Raw genomic sequence first — 21,155 nt, forward strand, 5'->3', positions numbered from 1 at the left:
TCGTCCCAGTCTTCCTCATATTGTTCATCAGGGTTCGAGGTGACATTAAGAGTGCAGTGTATGTGTGAGAGGGGAGTTTTGTATGGGTGTAAGGCATAGATTTTAGGTTTGTATGTATTGAACAGGAACTGGATGCGTGGTGTTGAGGGGCCAGTGGGCATCAATCTGAGCCAAAACACTTCTTGATCCTGCGGTTGGGGTGTTTCTCCAGTGAATAGGATACGAATTGGATGCTGTCTTGTGGTTTCTGGGACTTAAGAGGAGATTTGGACCCCCTTTTCATCGAGATAAATCTTCCACTTGAGTTTGCATATTAAGTCACGTCCTAATAAGTTGGCCGGGCATGTTGGGGCAGAGAGGAATGCATGAGAAACTGTGTGGCTTCCCAGCGTCACACGGAGGGGTTGGGTGAAGGACTGTCTAATTGGGGACCCCGTAACTCCCACCACCATAGTGGAGTTTTCTGAAAGTGGCTGTGTGGTCCGCCGACAGGAGTATGTTGCTCCAGTGTCTGCCAGCATGAGATGAGGGACACCATCGATGTCACATGACACAAGTGGTTCGGTGTTGAGTCCAAAGTGTCGCATCAGTCCCCCTTCTGGTGGCGGGCATCCTCATTCGTTCCTCCACTCCCTCAGGGGGGTCTTGGTGGCTGGGTCCACATCATATGGGACTGGGTAAGGCATGTTGGCTTGTCTCTGAGGGGGTGGTTGGTAAGGTGGTTCTCTGGGTTGGTCACAGCCTTGACCACGTGGGGGCCCCTTTTGCTGGGGTTCCAGCCTGCAGTTTCTGGCTATATGCCCTGGTCCTCCACAGTTATAGCAGAAATACGTGGTGTTTCCTGTGCCACGTCCTCTGCCTCTTGGTGCCCAACCTCCTGGTGCCCATCCTCCTCTTCCTCCTTGGGGTTGGTGCTGATACGGGCCTTGTGGTTGCTGATACTGCCCATACTGCTGCTGTTGTTGTGGGCCATAGTAGAGGGGAGGAGTCTGCATCAGGGGCTGAGGCGCAGGAGGAGGCTGTATTGCTGTCATCTGCTTAACCACCAGGTCCGCTACTTCTGCAGCCGTGGGCGGTTTCACTGCCTTGGCAGCCGCTGCTGCTTTCCTCTCAGCCTTGGTGCCTTCATGTTCGGAGACTTGAGCCACCATGAGCCTTCTCTGCAGCACCTTCATCTCATCATCATATTTGTCTTGGGCTTCAGTGTGCTTGTTCATGTGGTGAGTGACTTGAGCCTGCCATTCAGCTCCCACCATGTCTTCCAATCCCACGCAATATTCCAACTTGGCCTGTACTGATTGTGGAAGTCCTTGAACGGTAGCTGTTCTCCACATGGATAGGGTAAGGTCTGAGGAGTCGTGGGGTCCAAGGTAGGCCTTCCTCCAGGCCTGCTGTGTCTTTGGCGAACTCTGCAGGAGACACCTTCCCATCCCACTTACAGGCCTTCAGAGCACCTTTGTTTAGTGGGGTTGGGTACTTGCGCCTCAGGGCGGTCCACAGGGGGTTCTGGTAGGGGTTGAAGGATGCATGGTTGGGGACCGATGCAGTGATTCCTCCTTCCTGTAGCAGCTTGGCCGCACGATGTGGATCTGTGCAGCGAGCTAGCACCGGGCGGAGGTCCCCAGCGGCCAGGTTGTTCCCCATGGTGAGGGTTTCAAACGCCTCAATCCAGGGAGTGGCTCCTGACGTGAGAGGGGGCAATCCTTCAATTAGGCCAGTCATATCAGCAAATCCCCATGGGTGGAAATCACACATGCCGGGTGACTGTCCAGGTGCCTGTCTCAAGGGGAGCGAGTATGCAGGCCTCTCCTCCTGTCTTGCTTCTTCCCTCTTCTGGGCCTCCCTCATCCTTTCATGATGCCCTCTCGTCCTCATAGGTGTGGCACTGCCATGTAAGATGCCGTTAATTACGTGGACTCCCTCTTTTTCCTCCCCCTTTTCGCCTTCCTCTTCTGAGTGGCCCGACCTATACTGGTGCTTGTCCCAATCTTGTGTTTCTTTCTCCCACTCGTCATCTGAGTGATGGAGAACCGGCGCCCCCTTTTTAAGTGGGCCAGACAGGTCCCATCGTTCTGAGGGCAGCAGGGTGCGTGTCATGGAGGGATGTTGTTTTGACCTTGTCCAGGTGTCCCCCTTTCCCCATGGAGTGTGGTCTCCAAGGCTGGACCTCCTCTCTCTGATCCTCCCTTCAAATGCGTGGGCAGAGGCCGGCCCTCCTTTAGCCCCATCTGGTGACGGTGAGCGATGCATTTTCACCGATCCACTGGCGGAGCACGATGGTGTCTCTCTTCTGCTTCTGTGACCCTCGTGCCCATCTTGGTCTCCTTCAGTTGTCCCCGCAGCAGTCATTGCAGCCATTTCCTCTCTCAGCAGTCTGATTTCACCTTGGACTGTTTCTACTGCTCCTGTAAGGATCTGTGTTGCCTCCGAAAGTGAATCATCTTTCACCGTAAGTTGTCCTCCTGTCAACTGCATGACTCCATGAAGCACTCCTCCCTCTACTACGCGCACTGGCGCCATCGTGTAGGCACTTGGTGGAAGTTCAGTTGGAGCCCTCTTTGTCTCCCTCTTCTGGGGAGACAGAGGTATTACACCTGCGTTGACACCGTAAGGAGGGGGCATTTGGGGATATAGGGATGGCACAGCGGCCGGGGTTGGCACTGCAAGGGCGTTGGCTGTTTCCTGCAGTTGCTCCTTGTCCCCACTGGGAGTTTTGACATTCACTCCCAAGCCATCAGTCCCTTCTCCGAATTTCGGCATACCGAACACAACCCGCAAGCAAACATCCAGAGCCTGTGAGCCTATCTCCAATTCCAATTTAGCCATTTTAGTTTTAACATGGTGGTTGGTGAACAGAGTGCATTTAGCTGCTTTCTCTGCTGATTCCGCCTCGTCCACTGCTAAGAGCAGTGCGGCTCTCATACTTCCAATCACCTTCCGGGTTGGGGCTATGTTCCCTGGCAATATCCACCCTTTATTCCGCCACCCGATCAAAATCTTGCTCCACACTTCCTCCCTACTCTTCCACTCCTTAGGAGCGGTCATATTTCTCACTTGTGTGGTCACATATTCCCCAAAATCCTCCATTTTTTTTTTTTTTTTTTTTCTCAGTCAGTCTATGAAATTGTGTGTGTGTTGCTCCGTCAGTGAGAGGGGATGTGTGTGCGCTTTGCTATCAGTGTGTAGGAATGCTAACACACGGGCAGAGACCGCAAAAGGGCTGCTCCTCAGAAGTCTCCCCCACAGTCACTTTTCTAATTATAATATTTGATAGTCCAATTGTTAGGCCCTTCCATTCCCTTTTTTGCGAGATTTGGAGGGCCTGTGAGTTAAATCCGTAGCGATAGTCCCACACACAAACCCGTTAAGGTGCTTTGTTTTACAGTGTGTGTCGTCACGCCAACCCCCACATCAACCACCGTCGTGGAGCTATTTTACAACATGGGTCTGGCTGAATTTTAACTCCTTTTTTTTTCTTCTCAGCTACTCTTACACCAACTCATTTAGACATATTTTACAGTGTAAGCTGCCGGTATCTCTTTCTCTCGGCTACTCTTACACCAACTCATTTAGTCATATTTTACAGTGTAAGCTGCCGGTATCTCTTTCTCTCGGCTACTCTTACACCAACTCATTTAGTCATATTTTACAGTGTAAGCTGCCGGTATCTCTTTCTCTCGGCCGGTATCTCTTTATTAAATATAGAAAAACACAATTGCTAAATACACAGCGTTTTCAGACCTTTCTAATTACTATTCTAAATTTAGCATATGTAACTTGTACTCACCCTCAGTACTACTGATCAAAAATTTAGTTTTTTCTATCACGACAATATGCAGATTTCAATTAAATAGGCTCTGCTTACCTTTTTTAGTAGTACAGCTGTTTGATCAGGTTCCCGAGGAGAGACAAGCCACGCAGGGCGGTTCTTTCCCGTCCGAGAGACGACCTCCTCCCCGACTGGTTGTTTTCCACTCCGCTCTTTCAATCGTCTAAAACCATCCTCTGCTACCATTTGTTGCGGGTGGAAATCAAAGGAGAGGAGTCGTCGTTCTCAAGTTGAAGTTAAGCAAGTTTATTCAGAGGTCACAGGTCAGGAAAACGCGGTGTCCAGCAACTGAACATGCATGGGTCTCTAGTTCTACGCAGGAGGCTGCACAGGAAGAAAGACGCTTAAACAGAGTGCGCACATAGATTATATCCTCTTGGAATATCGCATGATGAAGATGTCGTACGTGCACTCCGTTGTCGTGGTTACCAGAGGTGATAATGTTGCTGTATCAGTGCAGCTGCGTTAGTGTGCTATCTGGGAGAGATTGTGGGCCAAGGTCTACTCACTGTCTCTGTGCGAACTGAATCAGGGAGCTGGGATGTGTGATATAAAGTGTTGACTATGAGTAAAAGGTATAAGGAATATATGTGGTATATCAATATGAGTATGTATTATGTGTTTGGTGTATGTCAATATGTGTATGTGTTATGTGTTTGGTGTTTGGTGTATGTCAATAAGATCTTTAGCCGGACATGTTTGAAAAGGGCTCATGTCTGACAAATGTACTTTACCCTTGTCTCTCCCAGGGTGTTAACCACTCCTCATACATGCTATGTTGCTGCTGCCCTGTGGCATTAACTACCCTCCATACCCACGGCACGGCGGTAGTCTAAAAATACTGCCCCAGATAGGCCGGTGTGGTGCTAGCCCTCCTCTTCCTCTGACGTGTCTGAACACACACACCGCAGCTATTCATCCAGCCGAGCTGAAGCTGCAGTTCTCTCCCCAGCTCTGAGCGGATCAACGATGTTTTCCTGCAGAGCGGCCTGGCAGAGGTGCGGACCCTTAGCCCGCCGAGCAGCTTACAGGCTGCCGCGGGATGGTGAGTTTCACCCGGGGCATCCACACACACCACACACACTCACACGAATGAATGTGTTTTTTCCATTAGCTCTGGAGTCTAACGTGTTCTCTCTGCTCTTTGTCATCTGCCCCCTCCTGGCTGGGACCCGGAGAATAGTACACCATGTCCTCATGTCAAAGACGCATCCCTGAAACACACAATGACAAAGGCTGCATTTTATTTTACATCAAGATCATGTTTGATTTTTGGACAGTTTTGGTTTAAATGCGTTTGTAGGGCATTTGCCACTTAACGTTAAATATATATGTACATGTTGTGTATGTGTAGAGCGAACACAACGAAGTGTGTGTGTAGCGTGTTGAGCTTTTCATGATGACATAACAAACCCTTGTATGTCCTCTGTAGCACTGGTTGTGTCCTTGCTTTATATAATGTGTGCTACAGTTCAAACCTGTGTAAAATCCTCCACACTGAGGTGACAGGTAGAGGACATGTCAGTCTCTTCTTCGGGACGTGGTTGTCTTCTACATGTCCTTGATGGGTAACAGCAATGCATTGCGTGTGCACACGTGTGTGACCTTCGTTAGTCTGTGGGTCGCGTGGAGACATGGTTGCCGCTGTCAGTCACGTGGTGATCGCCTGTGAGCAAGCTCCAAAAGGCACGAGCTAGTGGCTCTAAGGTTGTTGTGAGCGTGCGCCACCAGCCGGTGGGTGGTGACGCCTGCTTTCGCTGCTGAATTAACAGAAGCAGGAACAATGAGTGGAAATAGCTGTCAATGACTAATATTAAAGGTCCACTCATTAGAGAATCTGTTTTCTGGAGCGTTCAGCTAAGGAAATGGTAAGTTGTCCTTGAGTCCTGCACCCAAAAGGTCACCATTGCGGTTGGCTAACACTTTAGAGTTCTCCCTCTGAATAGCCACATTTATGATGAGCCAAGAGCTGATGATGATTTCATATCCCCCCCTTTCTCTGACTAATGCTCTGTCCCATTTGCTCTCCATTGGCCCCTACCCCTTGATACGAAGTGTGTTCCCCTCCTAGTGGAGCCACAAGGGAGAGGGAGAGAAAATTCCCCCCTAGAACTTGGACACCACTCGCTACATATTCAGCAGCCAACCAATGTTATGACAGTGACAAACAATATCTGCTAACAACCGTTATCATCCAACATTATAACAGTGACAAAACTGACACCTGCAGGACAGATGGGGCAGATTGATCTATTGATCAATAAACGGTCAGCATGTTTACATCGTCAATTTCAATGTCACGTTAGTTCTGTCCAAGGAAACATCTGCGTCGCACTGAAAACGTGATTAGGGAAGTTGTATTCAGACTTCATATCCCAGACACGGGGGAACGAATGATCCCCGTTACTCTCTCGGACAGTTTTGACGGCATGAATAGCAATTTTCCTGAAATGCTTGTCCCAGAGATTCAATGATATTTTCACTGGCTTCTGGATTGAACTAAGATATTCCACAGATTTATTTCATGGTTATTTTGCAAGATTTCATACTTTATTTATCAGCAATTTTACCCGCAGCAGTCCACATGTTGTTTTGCTTCATCCGTATGTTAAACATTCAGGAATTTCCATGTACCCCTTTGTTTCTAGGGTGGTCCAGAAAAACTCTATGGCTAGATGGCCACTACCCCTACACCACATAGAGAATTGGGACAACACTACCCTTTCACAGCCACGTGCAAAAAAAAAAGGGGGTAGGGCCAAGTGGCAGGGCTAAGGGGTGAATTGAGACAGGGCCATGTGCTGCTGCTTTTTCTTTCACATGCTGACAAAAAGCCCAAGCCTAAAAGAGATGGAAGCACATTGTCTTGCTGCCAGACACTACAGTGCACCTCATTAACAGATTACATCACAGTAAAATCCACTCCTATCTGATATAGACACACACATACTGGACAGCAGACCCAGAGGTTGTATCCCTGCTCCTCTGCACTGGTCCCACTTAACCAGAGGAGGGTATCATGGTCTAATCCTGTGACTTGTTGACCTGCATCCCCTCCACTGGTCCTGGCTGAGTGTTCTCCACCTTATCCTCTCAACTCGTGCCTTCAGCCCTGAGCCGATTAGCCAGTATAAATATCTGTGATGGAAATAGTGTCAGATGCCTGGACTCTGGATTTGTTCCTGACAATATAAGGAAGTTAATATCCTCAATACTCCACAGTAACTCTTCAGTGGCCTAAATTGTACACTTGTTAAACTACTAATTAGTTTTACAGGGTTTTCTGGAGGCATTGAGGACATTAAGTCAAAGTGTTCATTACTTTGAGGTTATTAAATAATTTATGCTGTATGAGTTTTGAAGGCATAAACCTGTATTTACACATTTTAAGTGATGATATAAGTAAAACTGAATTGCCAGTCTTTCTCCAGTATTGTTTGGTTTACAAACGGCAGTGTTCAGTTTTCATCCTTGAGTTCACGTTACATTTCTCCCTGGTCCACCAGGTCTATAGTATTTTATTCTGACAGCCAGTTTTGCAGACACTTTGTTGAAACCTGTTGATGTCATGAGTGCTGCCAGAAAACACAACTTGCTTGCCAGCTTTTTTTTGTTGCCAAACATTCCATCATAGAAGGAAATCATGTGCCAATCTAATTCATGGCTAGCACCTAGTCCAAGTGTACCGAATCTGACGTCTGCTCCAGAATGAGTTTACTTGAATTTTCTTTCCTTCACTTTTTTCACCTGAAATGACAGTATTGGATTCACTGTACCTTTCTGCAGGGATTAAAGCTCATTCAATTAGGAGAGAAGGACAAACCCAACTGTACCCTTTGGTTTCAAGGGTGTGGAGCAGGAAGCATCACCCTGCAGGTTTCAAACAAGTGTTGACAGGCATATTTTTAGCAATCTAAATCAAATGTGTTAAATCCAATAAGAGTGAGAGGCATCGTGGGCCAGTTGCATGCTCAGGGAGCTTTGAGACTGAGAGAGCTGATCAGTTAGTTGATGGTGGTACCGTCCTGAGGTTGTGAGACTAGGTTAAGGGAACACATTACACCAGTTCCAAGTCTCTGCACTGTCCACCTGTCTGATTCTGAGATTTTGACATCCATTCATTTGTTTATAAAACTCTCAGTAGTCTTGCTCCAACTCCTACCTCTTAATCCTTCTGTCTTTTATCCTGTGAACCACCTACTGTCATCAGGTCTTCTATTATCCAAAGCTAACTTAAGACCTACCTTTTTTTTTGTATATCCTTAAATATAATTTTTCTGGACACCTGACGTTTCAGTTTTTTTTTACTCCTAAATACATCTCTTTTAGTATTTTATATTTTTTCTTCGTTCCGCACACAAGCCACTATTTTTGCTTTTACATATTTTATGATACAACTTTTTATTAGTTTATTTTTTCTATCCTACCTTTTGTTTTTACATTGTAATTTGTCATATATGATGGTGTTTTAGCTCATTTTTTTGGGGTCCTTTAATTATAACTGAGACTTTGATACTTTTGGAGGATGAAGTGAAAACACATGCTAAATTCTAGATCTTTTGAGTCATCAAGTAATCAGATTTGAGAATGATGTAACATATGATCTTTTTTCTTTTTCTTTACCCATTTCAGTTGTGCAGCGACGGCCTATGTCGTCACTCCCTGGCGGCTCTGGGGAGAACATACTATACGCTGCACTGTGCGGTGGAGCCTTTGTCGCTTCTGTGTCATATGTAAGTTGTATTTGATGATAACATACACTTAATAAGGCCTTCAACAAAGCATTAACCTGATATTTTAGTCTCATTCCTGAAAGGCTTCAGACTTTATATGGCCTCGGATGGTTTCAGACTTTTCCTCTGTCCATAGACATACATGACCATGACCGGCGACAAGGATAGGTACAACAGTAATGTTGCAGAAATCAAAGCCAGGCCCAAGACAGAGTGGGAACCTAAACCATGGCCACCAAAGAGTAAGTATCCTTCACATGCTACTTGGATTTTTCACCTCCTTTACCATAAAACAGGTGGCTATCACCAGCAGTGATCGTAAAGCATGAGCAGTGTAATCTGATACGTCTGTGCTTTCTTGTTTTTGTCATTTAGGTTTAATTATTGTTATTGTTTTATGTTCAAAACATTCAGGTTACACTTTTTTTTGTTATTTTTTTTTAAAACCAGATCAGTCACAACCTTCAATTAAAGGGACAATTACTATTATTTCTAAAAGCACATCTTATAATATTTGGCTACTCAGTTGTGAATATTTGCTGTATTGGTTGATATGATAGGAAAGTGAATATCTTGGGTCTGTTGGGTCAGTCAAAACAAGTAGATTGAATACATCAACCTGGGCTTAGGGAAACTGTGATGAGCATTTTCTTAAATTTTATAGACCAAATGATTCAAATACTCCTCAGATTAATCTCTTAAGTTGATTCTCAGCTGGAGTCTATTAGGAAGCATTGTTCAGTGACACAAAAATAAAACTGCTGCTGAATAAACTACGAATATGCTGAATATACTATCATTGGATGGTGAACTGCTGCCAAGAGATTAGTAGCGAATACACCACCTCTATAATGAGGAAACAAGCACATTAGACTTTTATAAACCAACCTCCTCACTAACACTGATTTCTGCTGAATGTAAACATAATCTGGTCCAGCAGCCACTGTCTGACTATATATCAGTTGTTGTGATACGTGTATATGATTTGTTATGGCTAGCTGGATCTTATCAGCTCCTTGTTGTATTTAAGAAAAATACTTTATTTGATCTAGTTTAATAACTCTGAAAAGAGAAAATAAAGAAATCACCACTGCAGCAGCACAGTCACTATTGCATAAAGGAGGATGAATCCACGTAAAGGGATCTGACTTCAACAGAGTCATGCCACCTGCTGTGATCAGAAGGAACCAAGTATATTTCACCGTAAATTCAAAACAATCACATGTAGGACTGAGAACAGGAAAAAAAACACGTTCCACTGACATTTGTGACCTGTGACTTTGTCTTAAATGAAAACAAATTTAGGGCTGAAGAGTAAGCCCAAATTCAATTTAAAACAAAAATGTTATATTGCTAGGGACATACTTTTATCTTTTTATTAAAAAAAGCTCCTGAAGTTTGGGTATTTTAACTGGTTCCAACTTCTATATAATCTTTTATAAACTGTAAGATGACGTTCACTATTACAGTTAGTATAGCCAGTCCACTGACCAGATTCTCAGGTTGTTTCTAATGAATAAAATATTTAAATTGATCTCCCACATTTAACTGATTCTCTAAATACAATATAGTATGTAAAGTTATTTGAAAATGTGTTTAAGCTGCCTGAAAAAAAACAACCTGTGTATATTCTTCCACATTAAACTGAGCATTTCATGACTGCTTAAAGCTCAATGTGTGACTGTAACTCATTGACGCTGACACGTGTTTGTGTTTGCTTGCAGGTGCGGATGATGAAGAGGGTAAGTTATGGCATCACAGATAATTTCTTAAATCATCATCACTGCCTGATATCACTCACTGAAATGTTTGACGTGGTTTCAATGAAATGACAGCATGGGCTTGATCTTTGAATTCTTAATTGAGTTTGAATGAGCACAAAGAAATAATCTCATGAATCAGTCATGGTTCCAAAATGACAGCCAACAGTGGGAAGGAAACTACACAAATGACTAAAAGTAGACCAGCAGTGCCATGTGGATCACAGCTTCTGTGTTTTAATGTTTTTATTCGAAAGAGCGGAGCAAGGTTAGAAAATCGAAATAACTCTTCGAACGAAACCTCAACCGGAGGAGCATATGAAAAAAATCAAAGCTTGTATCTTTCAAACATTTAAGGACAAAAGCAAAGATGTAACAGCCATTTACACACATTGCACAAATGTATATTTCTAAGTAATAAATTGGCAAGATGCTCTAAATAATTTTGGTGCGTCCCAATTCTGTTGAGCCAGCTCAGTCTTTGATCTGATTGACTTTCCATAGTCAAATTCATCCTTGTCCTCTGGTCGTAGGTTTTATCTGCAGCAGTGTTTAGGAACTTGCTTATCTGAACACACTTTGAAATCCTCCTCCAGTGCTTTATTACACTTACACTGTTAACTTTGACAAACTTGTCATCCTTGTGAACAGAGTCTCTACTGATTTGACTGTGCTGACCAAAAGGCTCGGTCCCTGAACCAATCCCCTCGTTTGACACCCCTCAGTTCCTCATATCTCTCCCTCTCACTCTTTTCCTTATACCTCTTGTTTCAATTGGATTTGTCTCTACTAATACTTTAAAGTTTAATCCTTGATCCAAACTTGGAATTTGAAGGCCATGTGCTCCAAGCCAAACTACAGACTTGTTACAATTGCCTTAAATCTAAAGGCCAGTTTGTTTTTTCGGCTTGCAGTCAGACTAATAGAAATTTCAGCTTATTATACAACCAGACATGTTTCACAGATTTTACTACAGAGCTCCTGATATAGCCAAATGAATGGAATTGACATCATGTGCATCTATGTTGAGGTGGAACCTATGCATTTGGCCTCTAGACTTTTTCTCATAGAACATTCACCATTGACATCAAGTGTATCTCTCCAGCAGCTTCTATCCATTTTTCACATTCATTTACACAGTCTCTGTGTTTGAATTTAGATTGACGGTGACATTGTGTAAATTGAACCTTAATTAAATAAATCTAAATTTCTTCTTCCCTTTCTCTAACTTTGTGTCTTTACTCTTTTCAGTGTAATGCTAAAGCTAAGGTCCTTTGTGTCCGCAAAGGATATTCATCATAGAACTGGAATCTTTGGATCAAAATCCCTCTCTCCTCCTTTCCTCTTCTCCTGTACTCCTAAGAATCAAAGAGTCTTCTACTCGGCTTAAAACCTCTGGACAGTACTGTGAAGGATATTGATTCTACACTCGTTTTACCTCACGCTGCTAAATGAAATCTGAAGAAAATACTTGGACTGGACAGAAATATCCACAAACTATTTCTGTCCTTTATTTTTCAATGGACTATATTACTGTTAACTTCATGCAGATTTTCAATGTTAACCAAATCTTTCTTTCTGTGGGACATTGGTCTGTTGATCACTGCTAACACATTAGGATCCACTGCTGTGAGTGATAGTGTTTCACTAGTTTTAATCCAAAGTAAGCTAACTTTATTATCTGGTGGTGGTGATATAAAATCATATTGTTTTTATGTTAGCTAATCTAGACTGTGAACAAAAAAATAAAATGACATTGAGATGGAGGATGAGGTGGCTGGCAGATATGCAGATAAAATGACTGCATGCCACCTCCTTCTAACCATGATTCCTTGGCCCTTGTGTAGAGCTCAACAGTGTGCTTCCGGAAGTTTATTTAGCCTTTTCTTCGCCATAGCCCTTGGGTATTGTTTCCTTGTCATACCGGCTGATGGAAAGTAATTTAAACTAATGTCCGTAGCATAAACCTGTAGACACTATTGTTACTTTGTCCAGGAGACTCTTGAAGGGCACTGGAGTCAAATAGAAACTCACATTGGAGAAAAATACACCTAGGTCTAGCATCCCCTCCACATTAACTCAGCAGATCACAGGTGTGTAAGTGCTTACACTCAGCCCATTTTTAATAAAATCTCACAAGCCAACATGGAGGTTATTGTCACTCACACCATTCGACGCTCAGGTGTTTAGCAGCAGAGTCAAAGTGAATTCCTGGATGTGTCTCACAATACTTTTTTGTGTTGATGGTTAATTTTGGAACAAATTGTTACGTGATCTGAGTTAAACATTAAAATGCACTATCAAGGCTGTTTCAGTGTCTTTTTGACTGTCAGACTCACTTTCACAGTTTCAGATAAATCATAGCTTGCTAATTGGATGGTAAGAACCAGATTCAACTTCCCCCCTCTGTCTACACCTCAACCCCCCCACTCCTTTCCTAGCCCTCCCTCCTCCCCCACCCTCCTAATGTCTGTTGTGCTTTTTCCTGTCTTTCAGTTTGCATGCGTGTTGTGTGGTGATTTTGTATTTCTAGATGAAGCATTCTTTGCGGGGGTGGTAAGGTTCGGGTGGCATGTAAAAAAAGAGAGTGAATGACTGCTGGTAGTTATGTTTCCATCCAACTGTCCTCCTTCTGCTCATATGGACAGTGTTTCATATTGACTCCAGTCTAACATTACAACTAAAGGATATCTCACCATTGCATGCATTGAAAAACCAGTGAATCCTAGAGACATGGGACATCATTAGGTGGACATGTAATATAACAAAATGCATCATATCTTCTACTTTCTCAGGCTGTTCCTAAAAAATGAGTTTGGATTAGATTGAACACGTAGCTTACTAAATTAATTCCAACATGAGACAGCAGCCTGATGCCAGACAGAGGTGTGAATGTTATGATCAGGCTGTAGTTTTATCAAGGTATCAAACTGCCATATTTCGAAATTCTTCCACTCGAAGCTTATAAGATTATTCAGTGTAATGATTATCTGTTAGAGTATTATCTGGTCATTCACAAGAAAGTGGAACATGCGATAATTCAGGTGACCTTTTAGATTGGTATTAAGTTAATCGAGTTTCAGATCAAATGTAGCATTTGAATCTGTTTTTATAATAACACATTTTACCATTTTGAAGTTTAACACCTTGGATGGAAATTCAGCTACTGATAATGTATAAATATTATTTTCTTATGTTGGTTTTGAATATAATCAAGACGTCTTAAACTTAAAAATATTGATTCTTTGCTTTATTTATCATTTAACTGCTTTACATGCATCTGTAAAATGCACACAATGGCTGCACCAGTGATAAATACTATAGGTTGGGTGGCTGTAGAGGGAACTTCAAGACTGTTGTCTGCTCACTATTGCAGATGATAGAATGTGTCTGGTCTGCTAATACTCTTGTGGTCATTGTGTTCCAGGTGGAGAGGAGGAGGAGGAAGAGGAGGCAGCAGAAGAGGCAGCAGAGGAAGATGCAGTGGCTGTGGCTGCAGAAGGAGAGGCCGAGGTCGGAGAAACGGAGGACGCTCCAGCTGCTGAGAGTGAGGCTGAAACCATTGTGGAGGAAGTCGCAGAGGTAGTCGCTGAAGCTGCTGAAGTGGTCGCTGAGGTGGCGGAGGATGTTGCTGAGGCTGCGAAGGAGGTGGAGAGTGTCGCCGAAGAAATAGCCCAAGTAGCTGAAAGTATTGAGGAGGCCGCCCAAGCTGTTGCAGAACCCGCCATCGCTGCCGAGGAGCCAGAAAGAAATGGTACGACTTCTTCATCTGAGGAGGAGGCAGCTACCTCTTAAGTCTGACCTAGTACAGATTCATGACAGGGAGATACGCACACTACCAGATAAACACTTAACTCTAAACTACTAAGCAAAGAGCCCCTGACAGATCTTTTCCCTCTAACACTGAGAACAATGAAACTAGTTACTTGCAGTCACTGGCTTTAGAACCACTAGAGGTTAGCTGCTACTCCTCAGGTGCCTGGGATCACCTCTTATCCTATGTTGTCCTTAAATGTATATTTTCTCATTTATTTATTGAAGTGGGTGTGAAGGGCAGCACTGTGTGCAAATCTTTTCTTCAGGGATCTTAAGTTACCTTCAGATTTTTCTGGTGTGGAGCATAGATCATGGTGTATGATGTCTATATTTGTTCCACTTATTATATGGCCTCGAGATCATCTTCTCAGCCGGCCCGTGATGTACAGCTGCACACCACAGTAACACATTCCCAGTAAATCATATCCAAAGTGGCAGTTAGGTCTTTATGCAACGCTCATTTGCAGTTATGGGTGAAATAAATGTGATCACTACATCAAGCAGATTACTTGTAAACCTGCTTATTCCTCTGAAACAACCTTATTTCAGGTTACATCAAACGCAAGGATAATAACAAGCAGGAAATCCCCTCAAATGTGACAGTCGGTTTCATTATGTTCAGAGGTTTTATGATATTGGATAAAACGCTGTGTCTTTGATATTAACCTCTGTAATGCTGTACAACTTTGCCAGGTACCACAGAGCAGGTACACATCTGTTTAGTGTTGTGCAGTTGGGTACATCAAACGGTAAAAGTAGATGGCTTTGTACAAACTCTGTAACCGCTACAGTGTTGCTGGTTGTTTTTTTTCGTAAGTGTAATGTTAGACTGTCGGAGAAATCATATGATCAGGGAAGCTGGTAAAAATCGTATCAGTTAAGAAAGTTACTGAAAGGATATGTGATCATATTTTTATTTTGCTTATAACTGGATAAGGAGCACTGTGAAGAGTTAACGTTAATACATCGAGCCATACAATAAAGCTTTTCTCAAACTGGAAAGATATACTGCCGTCTGTAATTTGTCTGACTTGATCTTTTTTTACACTACTTGTTAGTAAGGACACTGTTCCTTTCGTTCAGTCAAAACAAACTTCTGGTACCTTCTTTTCACCACAGCAGCAACAACAAAACACAAGAGAGCAAGGCTCTGCTCATTGTCAGTATTTTAGTAGCCAAGCGAGAGCTGGTGATGAGGATCATGGTTGATCTTAATGTTTGCAACATGTTATTAGCTGTTTGATTATGTAGCCAGGCCAAAGACTTGTTATTTATTTACAAAGCAGAGTGACACCTCCCATTCCCTTACGAAGAAAGATGAGCTATTTTAAGACCATGGAAAAAGTGATGAGTTATTACACATTTAGTCTTGACTTTTTTCCTACAATAATTGAAGTGACTTGCTTTATCATATTGCAGCACATGTTGTAATTAAATTATTAACTGAGGCCATCCTTTGCATTTTCCTATCCACACTTTCTGCATGTCACTTTCCTGCACAGTACCGACGAAGTGGGACCTCTGGTCATCAAGCTGACAGTCTGGCGTTACTGGCATTAACATTTTAAATTGGTTTTGCTGATATATTGGGTGTTTTGTACTTTGTTACAGATGCTATGTATATAAGAAATGCTGTATAATTGTACTAGAAATTCCAGTGCTGAAATGACAAAGATGGAGAATGTCATCATTGCATATTTCTTTCAACAGAGGGAAAAAATATTAAATTATTATTTAAATGTCCAAATCATCCATATTGTATCCTAAACACATCTTCACGGTCAAATGTATGATATCTCTTTCTTCTTTTTTGTTAAACGCATTGTTTTTACAAACTATAAGCTGTATTGGACACTTTAACACTTTCTGCTCACCATTTTTGTGGCAACCTTTTCATACTTTAGTCTGCCAGTACTCAACCTTCTGGCACTATTGGGGCCCTGCTAACTATCACACCTTTCCTGGAAACACTTTTGTTTCTCATCAACTCTCTTCTGGGGTTTGACCTTGCACCTGCATGTGCTCACACTATCCCAAAACACCTGCTCACACAATTATTAGGGTTTCTCAAGTACCTCAAGATGTGTGCGCTAAACGTGGGATGGCTGGATTTTTTTGTTACAGTGCTGCCGGTAGCTGCCTCTATTGAAGAGTTACTGACGACGACAGAAGTAAAGGACGAGTTGGTACCTGCAGAAGAAGCTCCTGCACAAGTGGAAGTTATACCTGCAGAAGAAGCAACTGCACCAGTGGAAGTTGAATCTGTGCTTGAAGAGGCCCCTGCACAAGTAGAAGTTGCACCCGCAGAAGAAGCGTCTGCACCAACAGAAGAGGCGCCTGCACCAGTTGTTGAGGAGGCCCCTGTACCAGTTGAGGTCATAGCTCTAGAAGAGACACCTGCACAAGTTGTTGTTGAGGAGGCCCCTGTATCTGTAGAGGCTGCACCTGTTGTTGAAGAGGCCGAAGCACCAGTTGAGGTCACAGCTCTAGAAGAGACACCTGCACAAGTTGTTGAGGAGGCCCCTGCACCCGTGGAGGCTACACCTGTTGTTGAAGAGGCCGAAGCACCAGTTGAGGTCACAGCTCTAGAAGAGACACCTGCACAAGTTGTTGTTGAGGAGGCCCCTGCACCTGTGGAGGTTGAACCAGTTGTCGAAATCTCTGCACCAGTAGATGAACCAGTACAAGAGATCTTGGCACCACTTATGGAGGCTCCTGCACTAGTTGTAGAAGAGGCTGGACCAGTAGAGGCTACACCAGTGGCGCAAGAGGCATCGGCTCCAGTAGAACCTGAAATTTCCTCAGCTCTAGCTGAAGAACCAGTCACTGCTACAGCTGTAGAAGAGGTTGCAGTAGCCATCCCTGCAGAAGTAGCCAGTGCTGTAGTGGAGGAAGCAGCGGCAGCCCCTGTTGAGTCCCTGGCAGAAGAGCCTCAGAGAGAGTACATTGTTGTTGTTCTGGAAGGAACACCAAATGCAGAGAAGAGGCCTAGGGTGCTCGGAGTGGGGCCAATGAGTGGTAGAATCATCCCAGCGCAAGATGATGACGACCTCCCTGCTACGGAGGTAACTTTGTCAGACTGATCACTTGGGCTCAATGAGAATGTTGGTCAGTACGTGTTATGCATTTAGAAAATATTCAGCTCCCCTCACTTTCTAACAACTTATGTAATGACGAAACAGAATTTTTTATATATATTTGAAAAAGTATAAATATATGTTGTCAACGTTTCAGACACTTCATTTTTTGCCACTTGACATTTAGCAAAAATATGATTTTAGTTTGTTATTATAGGCTATCAAGTGTAGATTGAGGAAAGAAATCATGTTGGATTTGGCATAGGGATGCAACATAACAAAATGTGAAAACTTCCACAATGTACTCTAAGTAACAAAACATAATTTGTACATCGTCCAGCCATACTTTTACAGTATAACAAAAAAGGTTCAAGTGGCCAGTTTTCACTATAGGTATACTTGAGTATAACTAAGATATACTTGCTGTAAAGAAATTTAATGAAATCCCCCTACACCTACTCTAACGTGGATTTTTTTATTTTGTTACTCAGGGTAGGCGACGTCTTCTTAGGATGCAAATGCAGTAGTTCCAATTAAGGTACTGAGCCTTTGGCTATTTGTCCCATGGTAGAGACGGCTGTGCACATGATGTACCTTAACATCCCTCCCCCTCACTTCCTCATTGCGGATTCATATATGCACTAGGGATGCAGAAAACTATCTTGGATGTGTTTATATAGACACTTTGTACAATCCTGTTCACATATGTTTTACTGTCCTCCATCACAGTAAACGGCTCCTGAAAGATTGAACGACTGTCTCGTACAGAAGATGAGGATGTGCCTTTCTCCAACATGTTCCTGTCCTTTTACCCTGAAACCCAAGTACCTGTGCAGTTTTACTGCAAAGACACACAATAGAATGTGTTTAGATCAATACTTTCTTTAGGGAACTGTCATCCAACTATATTAGCAGTGGTCCACATAGCCCACTACTGTGACACTCCACACTGACCTTTATGTCTTGACTCTATAGTGTCACGATGAGCCCAGTCAGTGGTATAATAGATCTCTGATCCATCATTCAGTTACCCTTCTTATTACTTTCTGTTTACAGATACTGAGCCATTCAGTCTCCCTTTATTCTCACTGTTACAGTTTACTCCCTCAAAAATCACTACAGTGGAAAACCCTAATACCCACCACTTCACTCTGTTCACCCAATCACTGGCCCGCCACTTTAGTGTTACCTCTTCAAGTGAGTCACCAGCAATCTTTACATGACCCGACCTCAGGACTTCCCTCTGCTTCTTTCAATGTGAAAATGAACAGATGGAAACACTCGTTTTATCTTTCATGATGAAATGCAAAAATGTGCAGAGTAGTTGTGTTGTTACCTCAGTTTTCCTCAGTCTTTGAAATGATACTTCAGACCTCCTTTTTTCACTGCATAAAGTGAGTTTGTTCCTTCTTACTTGTAGATAATCTGATGGCTATACAGTGAATGTGCAAATTTACATGAAGATTTAGCTCAGCAGCATTCTTCAGTAAGGAAAAGGCAGGAGAAAGTATAATTATCAAGCTGATGTGTAAGTTATTGCTTCTGTCCTTGCTGAATGTGTTTTTTTGCTGTGGCAGTCTGACTGTGTGGATGTCATTTCAAGGCCTGCAGCAAGAGTAAACAGTTATGACCGATGTGCTAGTGTGACATGAAACGTGTGTTTGGGAAGTGTTGCAGTATGTCTGAAGAAAAGTCTCCGGTGTGAAATGCTTTGAAAGCTCTGTCCTTGTTCTCTTGTCTTTGATTTCCTATTTCACGTGCTCTCAGCTCTTATATTGAATTTCTGGTTTTCTTAGCTTTGCATCTACAATGTTAAACTGATGTGAGAGGATTGAACATGATTGTTTGTGTAAATTTTAAAAATGGAAATGAGTTTCAGAAAGTTCCTCTTTTCTGTCATTAATGTTCACAGGCAGGTTTCTGTAGTGAGCTGTGAGTAGAAGCCTTCTACTAAACCTAGGGCAACAACTGTGTCTGTGAGACATTACTGTTTTTCTTGTTTCACTAAATAAAAAGGGATTCAATATTTTGTCTGTGTATTTGTAATGTATTTTTTGATTTACCTGTCACTGATGGGCTTCATCAGCCATAAATGGACCCCATGGCGGCTGTGGCCGAGGGGTAGAGCGTTCGTCCTCCAACCTGAAGGTCGGTAGTTCGATCCCCAGTCTTTCCCATCTGCATGCCGAAGTGTCCTTGGGCAATATGCTGAACCCTGATTTGGCCCTCATAGAACAACAAAAGTGTAGCTAATAGATGTGTGAATGGGTGAATGTAAAACTGTAGGGGTAAAGAGGTTTGAGTGGTCAACAAGACTAGAAACGTACTATATAAATATAAAACCATGTAAAAGGCCTGCATTTCAGGTTTAAGAGAGTTAAAAATTGTGTTGAGCAAAGTAAATAAATTGAAACCTAAAATCATTTCCTGTAAAATAAACCCCTAACTCAATGACAATTTTTTAAGCAATGAAAAAACATAGGCTTCATCCTGACATATATGACATCAGATATGACTGTGTCCTCGAGTCTGTTTGCAGCTGTACTTAACGCTGCTCAACTGTAATTGGATCACCCAGGACTTGTTTGGGGAGAGGCGGTGGACTAGTAGCAGAAACTTGGACTATGGGCAGAAAAGGTCTCTGGTTCGACTCCATGGAGAAACAACAAAAAGACGAACCTGGATTGATCTGTCCAAAAATCCAAGAGGATTCTCCCTACCCTGTCTAGTGCCCCTGAGCAAGGCACCTTACTCCCCCAACATCTGCTCCCCGGGCGCAGTACATGGTCGCTCACTGCTCTGTGTGTCCTGCACCAGATGGGTCAAAAGCAGAGGTTAAATTTCCCTACCTGCATGAGTGTGCCTGTGCATGTCTGTGCATGTGTTTGGGACAAATAAATGCATCTTAATCTTAATCTTAATCTTGTTAATACCTGGTATAAACGGGGTGCTTGTCTGGTTTAGGATAAAAATCTAAACTTCTGTTGGGAACAAGATCAGTTGACTTTAGTTTGTGCTGTTTAAACTGAACTGGAATATACATTTGCGAAATGGCTTCTTTCCTGCAGTGGTGGAGTAAGTCTTTAGAAACTTCACTTAAGTAGTTACTCAAGAAGTTAATGCTGCAACATAACAACACTACATCTTCAGAAAAGGTCCTGCACTGAAAATGTTGCATTAAGTCAGGGGTAGGCAACCTTTACTATCGAAAGAGCCATTTTTCCCCCTCCTCCCCCAAATTAAACTCGTCTGGAGCCGCAAAACATATTTGATAACACAGGTTGTAAAGTTATATATATATATAGTTATACAATATATATAAAAACTATAGTTTTTTGTATTTATTCAATTATAGAACGACAATAAAAAAACTGTTGGAATTTAACTGCTATTTTTACCTGTTACAAAAAAGGAAAACACCAAACTCTTATGAAGAGGACAAAATACATGTGTAGGCCTACTTTGAAATAAATGAAACACAGAACTATGCTTTTTTTGCTCATCTCCAGCTTGGTACTTTTCAGCAGATGCTGTGTGCTTGCTCTGGAAATGTCTTTAAACATTACATTTTTGTTTGTTTGCTAATTCCTCGCCACATATCAAGCATACAAGTAAGCCAACCCTAACCCAAATTAATCTGAATTAAACTCTCTATTTTCCTCCCAGACTTTTCTTTTTGGGGATTTGTCCCTGGTTAGTTTACCGAGGCCGGTGGTCGAAACTCTAGATTAGCGACCTGCAGGGAAGAGCGCCGGGCCGTAATAGGATGTGACGCATATTTTAGTTGACGAAATATATTTAAAAAAAACGTGAGAGCAGGTCAGATTCGAGGCGGACACCGTAACTGAAGCTCGGTACAAACCAAATGCAGCCTCTGCTCTGATCAAGAAGCTGCGGTGCTGATCTCTGAGCAGCTGTGACAAGAGAAACTCTGTGTTTT

The 21,155-nt window shown here is 42.8% G+C and overlaps 2 protein-coding genes across 7 annotated transcripts; one reads left to right on the forward strand and one right to left on the reverse strand.

Moving 5' to 3' along the window:
* Positions 1–927: 927 nt before the first annotated feature.
* LOC128445778 (uncharacterized) lies at positions 928–5,481 on the reverse strand. Its single transcript, XM_053428615.1, has 2 exons — positions 5,308–5,481; positions 928–5,043 (listed from the first exon to the last, which is right to left on the reverse strand). Exon 2 carries the CDS (start codon positions 3,085–3,087, stop codon positions 1,243–1,245), a length of 1,845 nt encoding a protein of 614 aa, XP_053284590.1. The 5' UTR covers positions 3,088–5,043; positions 5,308–5,481; the 3' UTR covers positions 928–1,242.
* On the forward strand, positions 4,726–19,244 carry mgarpa (mitochondria localized glutamic acid rich protein a). 6 transcript variants are annotated; one of them, XR_008339506.1, is made up of 8 exons: positions 4,726–4,874; positions 8,462–8,562; positions 8,699–8,804; positions 10,287–10,304; positions 13,750–14,076; positions 16,263–17,246; positions 17,707–17,753; positions 17,945–19,244. XR_008339506.1 is itself a non-coding variant. In XM_053428616.1 (8 exons), the coding sequence occupies exons 1-7, from the start codon at positions 4,799–4,801 to the stop codon at positions 17,740–17,742; spliced, it is 1,605 nt and encodes a 534-aa protein (XP_053284591.1). In that variant the 5' UTR covers positions 4,726–4,798; the 3' UTR covers positions 17,743–17,753; positions 17,945–19,244. The 6 variants fall into 6 exon arrangements, 5 of the variants coding, with proteins under 5 accessions (XP_053284591.1, XP_053284592.1, XP_053284595.1 ...); XM_053428616.1 differs by having other exon boundaries at positions 16,263–17,203; XM_053428618.1 differs by having other exon boundaries at positions 4,734–4,827; positions 16,263–17,203.
* The last annotated feature ends 1,911 nt before the right edge of the window (positions 19,245–21,155 follow it).

This window comes from Pleuronectes platessa, chromosome 8 (assembly GCF_947347685.1).
Source record: "Pleuronectes platessa chromosome 8, fPlePla1.1, whole genome shotgun sequence".
Taxonomy (NCBI): Eukaryota; Metazoa; Chordata; class Actinopteri; order Pleuronectiformes; family Pleuronectidae; genus Pleuronectes; species Pleuronectes platessa.

What these genes read in the sequence shown, in the direction of transcription:
- LOC128445778 (XM_053428615.1), bottom strand. Translation starts at nt 3,087, where the DNA reads ATGGAGGATTTTGGGGAATATGTGACCACACAAGTGAGAAATATGACC.
- mgarpa (XM_053428616.1), top strand. Translation starts at nt 4,799, where the DNA reads ATGTTTTCCTGCAGAGCGGCCTGGCAGAGGTGCGGACCCTTAGCCCGC. An exon ending in TTACAGGCTGCCGCGGGATG is followed by an intron (nt 4,875 to 8,461) that starts GTGAGTTTCACC and finishes TACCCATTTCAG; the next exon opens with TTGTGCAGCGACGGCCTATG. An exon ending in ACGACCTCCCTGCTACGGAG is followed by an intron (nt 17,204 to 17,706) that starts GTAACTTTGTCA and finishes TTTGTTACTCAG; the next exon opens with GGTAGGCGACGTCTTCTTAG.